The 15000-nt window shown below is 42.4% G+C and overlaps 1 protein-coding gene across 1 annotated transcript in view; it reads left to right on the top strand.

Annotated features, from left to right (window-relative positions):
- LOC137633061 (basic proline-rich protein-like) overlaps positions 1-15000 on the top strand; it is a 52115-nt gene that overhangs the window by 8276 nt on the left and 28839 nt on the right. The window contains exon 3 of the mRNA XM_068365227.1: positions 4721-5833. Within this exon, the coding sequence (XP_068221328.1) occupies positions 4721-5833 (1113 nt within the window). The remainder of the gene's footprint in view (positions 1-4720; positions 5834-15000) is intronic.

Below are 15000 nucleotides of genomic sequence, written 5' to 3'. Positions count from 1 at the left end.
CCTAATTGTGCTGATGTAGCCAAGTTAAAATAGCCATGACAAACATATCGAAAGAAGATAATTTAAATGCAAGAAGTGTGGCACCTCATAAAGAAGTTCAAAGTTTAGCTAATGCTGGAGGTATGGCACTTCAAAAGAGAGGTCAAAGAGGCTCTAATGCTTGAAATATGGAACTTCTAAAAGGCCTCAGACATGTCCTTATTCATATCTGGGGTTTGACCACTTTTAATCACCAGAGTGATTGATGATGTTTAAAAATTTTTGTCTGAAAGCTCACAGCAAACCAACCTAGTATGGGTGGTCCTAAGAGCTATAGTTTTGATGGTCATGGCAATACGCAAACTCTTTCACCACGTAAAGGTATCGTCACTTAGAAAGGTATTATATATATATATATATATATAATTCATATATGCCATATAATAAACTCCTAGTATATATATATATATTATATATATATATATATATATATATATATATATATATATATATATATATATACACATGTACACATATATAATTTATATATGCATATATATATATATATATGTATTAATATATTTATATATATACATACATTTATATATACATATATATGTATAGATATAATTATATATACATACATACATATATATATACACTATATATATATATATATATATATATATATATATATATATATATATATATATATATATATATATATATATATATATATATGATAAATTTTGCAAATTTTTACGTGTTTTTCATATTCAAATAAGCCATATATATTTTTGATACATTAATGTCTGGATTCTCTTAACGACCTCGGGATCAGAGCCCCAGGCGAAATCACACAAAGACAAGAGCTTGGCTCCGGCCGGGAATCGAACCCTGGTCGGCAAGCTTGTACAGACAGTGACTAACCCATTGGCCACGAAGAAAGATCTTTCTTCGTAGCCAAGTGGGTTCTTCGTGGCCAAGTAGGTTAGTCACTGTCTGTACAAGCTTGCCGACCAGGGTTCGATTCCCGGCCGGAGCCAAGCTCTTGTCTTTGTGTGATTTCGCCTGGGGCTCTGATCCCGAGGTCGTTAAGAGAATCCAGACATTAATGTATCAAAAATATATATGGCTTATTTGAATATATATATATATATATATATATATATATATATGTAAATGTGTTTGTGATATATGTTCATATATATATATATATATATATATATATATATATATATAATATATATATATATATATATATATATTTATATATATATATATATATATATATATATATATATATATATATACATGTGTACATATATATAATTTATATATGTATATATATATGTATAGATATTTATAGATATACATATATATACATATATTTATATTTATATATATATATATATATATATATATATATATATATATATATATATATATGTAGAGATATATTTATATATGCATATATATATATATATATATATATATATATATATATATATATATATATATATGTAAATATCACCCACGTGTGCTTGTGATATATGTTCATATATATATATATATATATATATATATATATATATATATATATATATATATATATATATATATATAGACAATGAGACCATTTTCTATAATTTAGTAGATTTGAGAACAAAGCCCTAAGAAGAATATTGGGAGTTATAACAGGACAGGATTAAAAATGATACTATAAGAGAGATTGATCGAGTACCATATGTACATGAGATCATGATGAGGGGTAGATGAAGATGGTTTGGGCATGCTCTTCACATTCCCTAAAAGAGATTAGTTCACTAAATTTTCAACTGGGCTCCACGAGGATAAGAGTTGGAACACCCAGGCCTACACGGTTGAGGACTATGAAGCACGAAGTAGGAGCTGATGAATGGAGAAGTATTGAATTGATGGCTCAAGATAGAGACGACTGGTGAAATTTAACCGAGGCCCTTTACGTCAATAAGCGTAGGAAACGATGTTGATATATCTAATTAATAATGATCTGAGTTTAGTAGGCCTATGATTGTTAGATTTAACCCACCCCCCCCCCCCCCCAAGCACAAGTTACTTTCTGATTCCATATTGTCTTGCTTTTAACAGGGGAAGGATAGGAAGACTATGGAATAACGAACTAAGAAAATTTTCGGGTATAAACTGGCATGGAAAGACCATAAACAGATGCTAGAAGAAGAACATGTCTGAGGCCTTTGTCCTACAATGGACTAGTAACGGCTGATGATTATACATTATATATATATATATATATATATATATATATATATATATATATATATATATATATATATATATATATATATATAAATATATATATATATATATATATATATATATATATATATATATATACATATATATACATATATATAATAATAATAATAATAATAATAATAATAATAATAATAATAATAATAATAATTAAATTCCATTATATAATAGGAATTCAATTATAGGAACTCGGGACTTGGGCAAGCAGACGTTGCTACTAGATGTACGATGTTTTGCAAGACGCCAAAATAGCATAATTTTAAACGCTAGTTAAATAAATAAATAGATAAATAAATAAATAATTAAATATATATATATATATATATATATATATATATATATATATATATATATATGTATATATATATATATATATATATATATATATATATATATATATATATATATATATTACGTAAACTGAATAACTATGACCCAACCTTAGAAGTTATCTGATTTAGCGATTTATTCGCCAACATAAAAACTCACTAAATTTCCCTCCAACATTGAAGTAATACTACCGATTTGCTAATTATTTTTATATGTTCATAATTCTCTTTTCATAATAATTTATTTTCAGAATAGATCGTAGGACGAGTGAGAACGTATTTCTAATATTTAGGAATAGAAAGAAGAAGAAGAAGAAGAAGAAGAAGAAGAAGAAGAATTCTAAAGAGATTTGCCAGGAATAAACGGAAATGAAATATGACGAGAATGCTCTCTCTCTCTCTCTCTCTCTCTCTCTCTCTCTCTCTCTCTCTCTCTCTCTCTCTCTCTCTCTCTCTCTCTCTCTCTCATTTACATCGGCCATTAGACCAAATTGTCCTGTTTTTCTCCGGAGACAATCTGAAGATTTCTGTCTAACAAACACACATTTTGAATCTCTCTCTCTCTCTCTCTCTCTCTCTCTCTCTCTCTCTCTCTCTCTCTCTCTCTCTCTATTACACCGGCCATTAAAATATGATAGAATTTTCTAAAATTGCAGTGAAAATGAACGAAGACTTAAAAAATGAAAACCTTGGAAAAGAACAGAAAATTTGTCTCCTGTGTAAAATTTCTCCTGTTTTCCTCAGGAGATACTTTGAAGATTCCTACGAGAGAGAGAGAGAGAGAGAGAGAGAGAGAGAGAGAGAGAGAGAGAGAGAGAGAGAGAGAGAGAGAGAGAGAGATAATTACTTAATATTTCGATGATTTCCATAATTGTTAACACGAATACAAAGGAAATTGATAGGGAAGGCGAACATTACATTCTGGGAATGAATGAAGATGAAATAAGAACGCTTCCAGAATGTCTTCAGAGAGTTAGATTTGCCTCAGAAACGTTTTAGGAGATGAATGTTACGATTTGCACAGAAAGAAAACTATGAATAAATCTTTCCTTTTGTTATGGTTTTTTAATTCCTTTCAGTATTTCTTAATCTTGTGGATTCTCTCTCTCTCTCTCTCTCTCTCTCTCTCTCTCTCTCTCTCTCTCTCTCTCTCTCTCTCTCTCTCTCTTCCCTGAAGAAATTTTGACTCCAGTTGAAGCCAAAAGAAGAATTTGTTGCATTCTAATGGCTTATCTCTCTCTCTCTCTCTCTCTCTCTCTCTCTCTCTCTCTCTCTCTCTCTCTCTCTCTCTCTCTCTCTCTCTCTCTCTCTCTTCCTTCATGCTTGATGCCAAAAGAAGAATTTCTTGGATACTAATAGACTCTCTCTCTCTCTCTCTCTCTCTCTCTCTCTCTCTCTCTCTCTCTCTCTCTCTCTCTCCTTCACACACACACACACACAAACACACACACACACACACATATATATATATATATACTGTATATATATATATATATATATATATATATATATATATATATGTATATATATATATATATATATATATATATATATATATACATATATATATATATATATATATATATATATATATATATATATATATATATATATATATATAATTTGATAACTTGAAGAAAATGGCAGACAACTTAAGAGCTAAGAAATCAGTGGTCTTCATAAAAAAAGAAAGGAAAAATAGAATTTGTGTCCCCACCTCCATAAGCATCAACATCTGAAAAGGGTGTTGAAGACTATTTGAAGACTTTTTGAAGACTATTTCGGATATTGGAGACTGTAGACAAAAAATTTATTTTTTTAAAAAATAAGCCAGATACAGCAATTCTATATTGTTGGCTCGGCGGGGCTGCCCGCTTCCCGTCAGCCTGGGAGGGCCTCCCCCCCTCCCGACTGCCCGGGTGGGCCTCCCCCCTCCCACCAGCCCGGGCGGGCTTTCCCCCCCCCGCCAACCTGGGAGGGCCTCCCCCCCTCCCGAAAGCCGGGGCAGGCCTTCCCCCCACCCCCCCTGCCAGCCCGGGGCGGGCCTTCCCCCCCCTCCCACCAGCCCCCCTCCCACACCATCCCCCTCCCACCAGCCCGGGTGGGCCTCCCCCCTCCCACCAGCCCGGGTGGGCCTCCCCCCTCCCACCAGCCCGGGTGGGCCTCCCCCCTCCCACCAGCCCGGGCAGGCCTTCCCCCCCTCCCGCCAACCCGGAAGGGCCTCCCCCCCCGAATGCCCAGGCGGGCCTTCCCCCCCTCCCAACAGCCCGGGTGGGCCTCCCCCCCTCCCACCAGCCCGGGCGGGCCTTCCCCCCTCCCACCAACCCGGGAGAGCGTCCCCCCTCCCGAAAGCCCGGGCGGGCCTTCCCCCCCTCCACCAGTCCGTGCGGGCCTCCCCCCCTCCCACCAGCCTTGATGGGCCTCCTCCCCTCACACCAGCCCGGATGGGCCTCCGCCCCTCCCACCTGCCAGGGCGAGCCTTCCCCCCTTCCCGCCAACCCGGGAGGGCCTCCCCCCCCTCCCGAAAGCCCGGGCGGGCCTTCACCCCTACCACCAGCCCGGGTGGGCCTTCCCCCCTCCCACCAGCCCGGGCGGGCCTTCCCCCCCCTCCCGCCAACCCGGGAGGGCCTCCCACCCCTCCCGAAAGCCTGGGCAGGCCTTCACCCCTCCCGCCAGCCCGGATTGGCTTCGCCCCTCCCATCAGCCCGGGCGAGCCTTCGCCCACTCCCGCCAACCCAGGAGGGCCTTCCCCCCTCCCGAAAGCCAGGGCGGGACTTCCCCCCCCCTTCCCGCCAGCCATTGTGGGCCTCCCCCCCTCCCACCAGCCTGGAAGGGCCACCCTCCTCCCGTCAGCCCGGGCGAGCCTCCCCCCTCCCGACAGCCCGGGAGGGACTCCCCACCCCTGCCAGACTGGCAGGCCTCCCCCTCTCCTGCCAGACCCAGGCGGGCCTCCCCCCCTCTAGCCAGCCCGTGCGGGCCTCCTCCCATCCCACCAGCCCGGGCGGGCCTCACCCTCTCCCGTCAGCCCGGGGAGGCTTCACCCACTCCCGCCAGCCCGGGCGGGCCTCCTCCTCGCTCCCCGCCATCCCGGAAGGGCCTCCCCCCCTCCCGAAATCCCGGGCGGGCCTTCTCCCCCTCCCGCCAGCCCGGGTGGGCCTCCTCCCATCCCGCCAGCCCGGGCGGGCCTTCTCCCCCTCCCGTCAGCCCGGGTGAGCCTCCCCCCCTCCTGCCAGCCCTGAAGGGACTCCCCCCTCCCGAAAGTCCGGCAGTCCTCCCCCTCTCCTGCCAGCCCCCGGCGTGCCTCCCCCCCTCCAGCCAGCCCGGGCGGAACTAAACCTCTCTTGTCAGCCCGGGTGGGTCTCACCCCCTACCGCCAGCCCTGGCGGGCCTTCCCCTTGCTCCCGCCAACCTGGGGTGCCCACCTCCCTCCAGCCATTTTTGTTTCCCTATTTATTTCTTTATCATTTGTGGTCCTTTCTTTCATTCTTTAATCATTTATTTATCAAACATTCTCATTATTTTAAAAAAGAATGGCCTTCCCCTCCGGTGCTCGTCTTAGACCGTCAATATTAGTTCCTAGATTCTCACTATCTCTCCAGAAAAGAAATCTCTCCTGAGCGGCAGCATGAAACACCATCCCTGGACCATTCCAACCTGGAACTATTTGATATTTGAGTGAAGCCAAGACAAGGTATTCATTAGCTGGATTCAAAATAGGTAATTTGGAGTACTATATTCCATTTCCTTTACTCTTCGATATTACAATCTCCATAGAGAAAAATTTGCATTGTGAAGCATGATTCCATGAATGAGTAGTCTCACTCTAGATTTTCTTTTATACATTTTATATCTCATTCTTTTATCACTATTCCAGTTAACGAAAATATCTTGTTTGATTTAAAAAAAAAAAAAAAAACGTGAAAATCTTTCTACACAGCACTTCAGGTATATGGAGGACTACAAAATTTAATGATCTAATTATATCGAGTCAGGAAAAGCCAGACATGAAATGACGTGTCTGAGGCCTTTGCCTTACAGTATACTAGAAACAGATATATTAGATGTTATGTGTGCAGTGTATTGAGATCTAAATTCAGGAGAGTAGCACCATCTGCATATGCAAAAAGTTTGCTTTCTAGGCCAACCACATTGAAAAGAATAAGATAATATGGCAGTGACGGATATTGGGCCGTAATCAGCATGCTAGAGCTACCTCAATCATATTCCCTAATTCTACAACAGGCATAATATATACATGTATATATATATATATATATATATATATATATATATATATATATATAAATTTCATAATATATATATATATATATATATATATATATATATATATATATATATATATGTATATATATATATATATATATATATATATATATATATATATATATATATATATATATATATGTATGTATATATATATATATATATATATATATATATATATATATACATATGTGTGTGTGTAATACTAATTTTCTCTCCTTGACTTAGGGTTCGGTTCCCCGGCCGACCAGAAGCTATAATCTCCGAGTTGATTCCCCCTTGGTTCTCTGATCCCGCAGTATAGAGAGAATACAGTATTGAGGGTGTGTAATACATACTTATATGAATATGAAAAACACATCTAAATGTGCAAAATTTATCATTATACACACACACATATACACACACACACACATATATATATATATATATATGTGTGTGTGTCTGTGTATGTGCGTGTGTAAATATCACAAAAGCTAACACGTGATGAGCATAAAAATAATTAAGTGTTATAGCCCCGAAAGGAAAAAGGAAAACACAAACTCGGTTCTCCTTCCGCGACTATAATATATATATATATATATATATATATATATATATATATATATATATATATATATATATATATATATATATATATATATATTTATATATATATATATACATATTTATATATAAATATATATATACACGTATGTATATATATATATATATATATATATATATATATATATATATATATATATATATATATATATATATTGTAATGAACTTAAGATTGATTATGTTCATCCAGGATTATTTTTTTTCAGACTGGCTCAGTGCCAAAATACCAGGCAAGAACCAGCAGCGACACAAAATTCACAAAGCAAAACAACTCTCAAAGAAGGATACAAAAAAACACTGAATCGAACTTAACAATAAAATTTTATTGATAAAAGTAGTCTTAAATTACATAAAGTAGTCCTCGAAAAGCTTTCTTAGGAACTGGAAAAACACATACACTACTTTACAATAATAACTCTCGAACCGTCACACGCCTACCTAACTTATATACCACAGTCGAAGAGAAAGAAAAGGTGTAGGAGGCAGAAAAATACACACTTTCCCTAGCATACGACAGTTAGAGTTGCAGAGTGAAATAAACCTTAAAACAAATTATTTTTACAATAATTATCATAATACACCTTTAAATAATAATATATCCTAAATTGGCGATAATACTACACTTTACAGGTCACGAAGAAATATCTGAAGAATGCTTGCATAAGTTCTCAAAAACCGCACCGAATTCCTAATTAAAGATTATTATGACACAATCACCAGCGATTGTCCTACTTCAGGATCACTAGGGGTGTTCTTGCACCGAGGGCAACGTAGATTGTCCATATGATTTAAGCAGGCGAAGGAAGAACATATACGGTTTGCTTACCGTTCTTCGTCACTAGAAGGCCTCCTCACGACACCAGGAGGTCAGACACATGGCAACAGCCAGCAGCAGTGGCAGGCAGCAGCACAAAAGCAATAGCAATGCTTATAGGGCTAAAATTCATTAGCAGGAGCCTCTCAAAATCAATGGTAGCTGCAGGAGCAGGAACAAATATCGTCTGATAATCAAGCCGTGAAAAAAAATGCTGTAAGACCTGTGTTGGGGAGCCGACACTCTCTACCCCGCTGCCCAAAAACGCACTCCAAGAAAACGGAGAGAGAGAGAGCGAAAGCATAACTACGTAATGGGGCAGTTCGACAAGCTAAGCACTGAAGACGGGCAGTCCGCTCCACAAAACATGAAAAGCAGAAAACTAACATATGGTTTTCTGGGCTCGAACCTGTGCCGCCCAGTGAATAAGCTCCATTTAGCACTTATTCTTAGGTAATTTACTGCTAAATATACCAGAGAAAAAATGTAAAGGAGTGCTAGGTTAACTAGCTCGCTCACCTATTGGTGTCGGTATAAAATTGGGCGTATAATCCAGAGGTCCCTCACTATTTAGATTCATCCACGACAGAAACCCCAATAGAGGAGAGCCGTTCAACCTCACTCGGTACTACTAACAATGCATCCGCTCAGAACCCAACTCCTTTTAGCAAGTTCATACCAGTAACCCGCTTTTTTGTTGTGCTCTCGTTTTCGCTTATTTTCTTTGGATTATGGCTTCTTCGTCGGTTTCCCTGGAGACACCGTCTAAGTTAAGTACCAAGCTGTGTTTTGAGCAACCTAGATCGTCTAATATTTGAATTATAGGAGTGTATTCTCTTCGTTCATACCGATCTTGCTTGATTCCATTTACAGTTGGTACTCCTGTTTTGAGAGCTTTTAGTTTCACTCGCGGTGTTACTATATGTATTATTAAATTTTATTTGTTATTATGGATATTCATTATTTAGCGTTTAGAACCCTCGTGGTTCAAATTTTGGGCCGATATCATTTACGTATCGTTATGGCTGCCGACCTTCGTGCTAGGCGGCAATGTTATTTTTTAAGCCATCAGGTGTGTCTTTTGTGATTTAATTATTATGTTGCATGCCTTGCCCAAAAATTTTTTATGTGTTTATTTTATATTATCAACGCTATTACTATTATAATGAATTACTCCGTTTGATCTGTCTGGTTGGGGATCGTCAGTGGGTAGCCCTGCTGCTCCGTATCACGTGATTCTCCCCCATGCTCCCCCTCTCGCTAGGTGGGTGGCTAGGCTTCTCTCCCCCTCTTCCCTAGGGGACCGTTGCCTTCCCTCCTTGTAGAGGGGGTAGTTCAGTGTTTATGGACTTTGTCCTCCGGGTGTCCCGGCGGATTCGGCTCTGTCTAATCTGGTTGGCCACCGGTCAACAGAGTTGGATCCCGGTGCACCCTATTTTATATTCACTTATCACACTGGTTTATGTTATATGAAACCCTCTGGGTTCCGTTGGCGGTTCTTATCTACAGTTCCGCCCCCCTATTTAATTTATAACAGTTCCTATGATGATTATATGACAGATCACTACCCCGGAGTTCCTATACGAATTGGTTTTGGATACTTTTATTTCCCGGCCCGGGGCTTAGCCTCGCCCCGGGAAATCAGACACCCTGTGTCTTAAATTTTTGTTGTTGCATCCTTTTTTATACTCCCGGCTCGACCGGAATGGATGGCTATACTTTAGTCTTAAGCTAGACTTTTGTTTAGGCCGGGTCCTCCGGACCGACCCCTACTTAAGAATATTACAGTTAAGCCCTAATCTTGTGTTAGGCTTATGTTAGGCCCGGGTCCTCCGGACCCGCCCCTACTTAAGAGAATTACAGTTTCTCATATACTATTTACTTTAGTCTTAAGCTAGACTTATGTTTAGGCCGGGTCCTCAGGACCCGCCCCTACTTAAGAGAATTACAGTTTCTCATATACTATTTACTTTAGTCTTAAGCTAGACTTATGGTTAGGCCGGGTCCTCCGGACCCGCCCCTACTTAAGAATATTACAGTTAAGCCCTAATCTTGTGTTAGGCTTATGTTAGGCCCGGGTCCTCCGGACCCGCCCCTACTTAAGAGAATTACAGTTTCTCATATACTATTTACTTTAGTCTTAAGCTAGACTTATGTTTAGGCCAGGTCCTCCGGACCCGCCCCTACTCAAGAGAATTACAGTTTCTCATATACTATTTACTTTAGTCTTAAGCTAGACTTATGTTTAGGCCGGGTCCTCCGGACCCGCCCCTACTTAAGAATATTACAGTTAAGCCCTAATCTTGTGTTAGGCTTATGTTAGGCCCGGGTCCTCTGGACCCGCCCCTACTTAAGAGAATTACAGTTTCTCATATACTATTTACTTTAGTCTTAAGCTAGACTTATGTTTAGGCCGGGTCCTCAAGACCCGCCCCTACTTAAGAGAATTACAGTTTCTCATATACTATTCCTTTTATAGATGGTGCATTGTCAGACGACAGCCTGTGCAGCTGTTCTACATCAGCCCTGCGGCCATACCGTCTGTCGGTCTCACGCCCTCTGCGGTATGCAGCTGGAGGATGTCGTGGTATGGCACCCGGATAACTGTGTGGTCTGTTTTGACCTCGTTACCACCCTTGGATCTGACTCGGTGAGTTCCGTTGGCTATGTTGCCTTCTTATTTATCTTACCTTTTTTGGCATACATACACTATTTAGTAAGATATCTATGGTCTTGAAGGACCACTGGGAGTCTGCCCTTTTATAATTCCCACTATTATTTCAGGCATCCCCGGAGCAAAAGTCTGCGGCTCGGGCCACACTGAAAGTGTGGGTTGGTGGTTTTGGCCAGAACGTGAAGTCCAAGCGGCCGTACGTCCTCTCCGAGGACTACTGTTCCCTGATTTACCCCAACGCCAAGTCTTCAGCCGCTGTGGCTAGGCATGTTGCAGCTCCCATCATTGCCCACATTGATGCCACCATAGCGGGGTTTATTGATCCAGAGCAGGATCCGTCGGACGCCCCCGGAGATCTAGAAGTCAATATTGCCTCCATGAACCTTGACGTGGAACCCATGTTATTGGATGATCCAGATACAGGTAGGGTGGTAAGTGAGGCAGGTGTTTCTGGCGCTGAGATTCCTATCCTCAGCCCCTCTCTTTCTTCTTCTTCTGATCGCTCTTCCTTCCATGGTTTTTCTGGGGACTGTGATTCGTCCCAACGATCACACCCGGTTCCCCCCAAGAATAAGTCTAGAACCTTACCTAAAGTTCATAAGCCTCATAAGGCTTCTCATGGTTCTAAACAGAATACAAACCTGTCATCTAAGGCTTCTGGCTCCTCCTCTAAGTCTCGCGACCCGGGAGTTCATTCCGCCACACCTGCTGCTAGCCCGGGCCTTTCCGAATCAGCCATGCTTCGCATCGTGTCGGAGATGCAGGCTAAGTTTGTATCAGAGATACAGTCTAAGATGGACACGATGTTCTCTAACATCGGTCAGAGACTTGGGGCATTAGAGCAAGGTGCTCCGGAGCGGGTCCAAAGCTCTCTCATCCCGGATGCCTCTAAGCTCCCGCAGTTTGCCAAAAACAACCCTTGGCGTATGGCTCTTCATTCCCCGTTCTCAGACGGAATGTTAACTTTGGAGGGTCTTGGCACTCGTCCCCTAGAGGACTTGGAATTCTTTCCTCCTGGTCTGGCATTTCCATTTCATGGTTATGCCAGGCTTACCGAGGAAGCTTTGGTTCGGTTAGACAAGGTCCCCAAGGAGACAGTCATCTTCCCAAAAGAGCAGGCCCAATCTGTGTGGGCCAGATTCCTGAATGACATCGGCTGCACCAACACTATGTTGACGCCTTATAAGAGCTCTTTTACAATGTTCCTAATGGACAAAAACACCGTGACTCCATGTGTCAATAAGGTAGCAGAGCTTGCTTTCCAATATGCTCTGGAGGAGAAGCCCTTGCCTCCCATCCGAGAGGTGGATCCAATCTCCCTCCTGGTCCTCCTGTTGGGGTTCAAACCTCTTCCCTGAGGACCTTGTAGAGGAAGTCTTGGCGGAGGCCACTAGAGTCAACCAGAGCCTTAAAACCCGTTGGGGTTTGACTCCTAAACGTAAATCTGACCCTGCAAATTACCAAGCACGGGGTAGGAAGAAGCTCCGTCCATATACTTCCACCCAGTTCAGGCAACAGCAGACTGGTTCGCCCATTTTCCGGCTGCCTCTTTCCCCATCTCCTGTTGCCCCGGCACAGCCTTCCACCTCCCAGGCTCCTTCGGACGACTATGTCACCGTTCTGCTTCCTAAGAGCCAGCTTTCTGGTGCCTCCGCCACTTCTCCTGCCTTTAACCAGTCGTATGGGGCTCATAGCTCTTCCCAGAGTTATGGTAGAGGTGGAGGCTACCACCGTGGTTCTAACCAGAACAATTTATTCCTTCCGCAACAAATGGAGGTTCAGTCCCTGGGCGTTCAGTTTCATCTCCAAGGGACTGGGGTGGAGTTGGATTCAAGGACCTCCTCCTCCGAACAAATTTCGTCAACATTCCACTCCGGACCTGGTCGAATTTGTCCAGGATCTTTTACAAAAGAACGCCGTACAAGAAACGAAACACCTGAAGTTTCAAGGTCGGCTGTTCAGTGTCCCGAAGAGGGATTCAGACAAGAGAAGAGTGATTCTAGACCTATCCCTTCTCAACTTGTCCATTCAATGCGACAAGTTTCGAATGCTTACCGTCTCGCAGGTGCGGACCTTACTTCCCCGTGGGGCCGTCACCACCTCTATCGATCTTACAGACGCCTATTATCACGTCCCGATAGCGAGACACTTCCGTCCGTACCTAGGCTTTCGCTTAGGGGACAAAAGTTACTCCTTCAATGTGATGCCTTTCGGGCTCAACATCGCCCCAAGGATCTTCACAAAGTTAGCAGAAGTCGCTGTTCAGGAACTCAGGAATCAAGGGATTCAAGTAGTAGCCTATCTGGACGACTGGCTCATTTGGTCAGACACCTCCCAAAATTGCCTAAAAGCCACTCACAAAGTCATCCATTATCTTCAATCTCTAGGCTTCCAGATCAACTTCAAGAAGTCCCGTCTTCTTCCAAAATCGAAGTTCCAATGGCTCGGCCTGCAATGGGATCTTATATCTCATACTCTGTGTCTTCCCAGACCCAAGAGGTTAGAGATTGCAAGGAACACCAAACGCTTTCTCAAAGACAAAGTAAGTTCCAGACGACTCCAAGAGAGGATTCTGGAGTCCCTTCAGTTTGCCTCAGTGACGGATCTTCTTCTGAAGGCAAAATTGAAAGATTTCAATCGTGTCTGGCGTTCGAGGGCGAACCGGAAGCTCCGGGACAGGAAAGTCCGCCTTCCTCCCATTCTTCGGGAAAGACTTCTTCCTTGGACAAGAGCAAACAGTCTGTCAAAGTCAGTTCCCCTTCGATTTCCGCCTCCGAAATTAATCATTCACACGGACGCATCCTTGTCAGGTTGGGGCGGTTATTCTCAGCTCAAGAAAGTTCAAGGTCTTTGGACTACCTTGTTCCACCAATTTCACATCAATGTGCTAGAGGCCATGGCAGTTCTTCTATCCCTGAAACGTCTTGCTCTTCCCAAGAAACAACACCTTCGTCTGGTCCTCGACAGCGAAGTGGTGGTCCGCTGCCTCAACAGAGGCGGGTCAAAGTCAGGGCCTCTGAACCATGTTCTAGTAGCCATATTCTCCCTAGCAGCCTTGAACCGTTGGCATCTTTCAGCTGTCCACCTGGCGGGAGTCCGGAATGTAGTGGCAGACGCCCTGTCCCGGACCTCCCCTCTAGAATCGGAATGGTCACTCGATCTAAAGTCATTTCGGTGGATTCTCTCTCAGGTTCCCGGTCTCCAAGTGGACCTCTTCGCCACGGAATCCAACCACAAATTGAGAGTATATGTGGCTCCCAATCTAGACCCTCAGGCTTACGCCACAGACGCCATGTCACAGAATTGGGACACCTGGGAAAAGATTTATCTCTTTCCCCCGGTGAATCTGTTGCTGAAAGTTCTAGACAAACTGAGATCCTTCAAGGGACAAGTAGCCTTGGTCGCACCCAACTGGCCCAAGAGCAACTGGTATCCTCTCCTGCGAGAGTTGAGACTATACCCTCACCCGATACCCAATCCGGTTCTGTCTCAGATAGTACAAACACGCGTTGTGTACGCTTTCTCATACATTCAGAGCGCCCTAACTTTATGGACTTTATGAAGTTTGCGGCTATGCATGGTGCCAATATTGATCCTCAAAACACCTTGTTCCTAGAATCGGATAAACGGGATTCCACCATCCGCCAGTATGACTCTGCAGTTAAAAAGTTGGCAAAATTTTTAATAGACTCAGACGTGAACTGTATGAACTTGAACCTTACAGTTACTTTCTTTAGATCTTTATTAGAATCAGGTCTGGCAGCCAATACTATCACCACTATTAAATCGGCTCTGAAAAAGATCTTCCTAGTGGGTTTTAACATAGACTTAACCGACTCTTTGTTAGCTTCAATTCCGAAAGCTTGTGCCAGACTGAAACCGGTTACTCGCCCTACTCCGGTGACCTGGTTCCTTAATGACGTACTCAGATTGGCTTCTGATACCATTAACAGTTCTTGTGATTACATTCCCCTTCTCAGGAAAACACTTTTCCTGGT

Source organism: Palaemon carinicauda, chromosome 3 (genome assembly GCF_036898095.1).
Source record: "Palaemon carinicauda isolate YSFRI2023 chromosome 3, ASM3689809v2, whole genome shotgun sequence".
NCBI lineage: Eukaryota > Metazoa > Arthropoda > Malacostraca > Decapoda > Palaemonidae > Palaemon > Palaemon carinicauda.
This window is presented reverse-complemented; position numbering and strand designations above follow the sequence as displayed.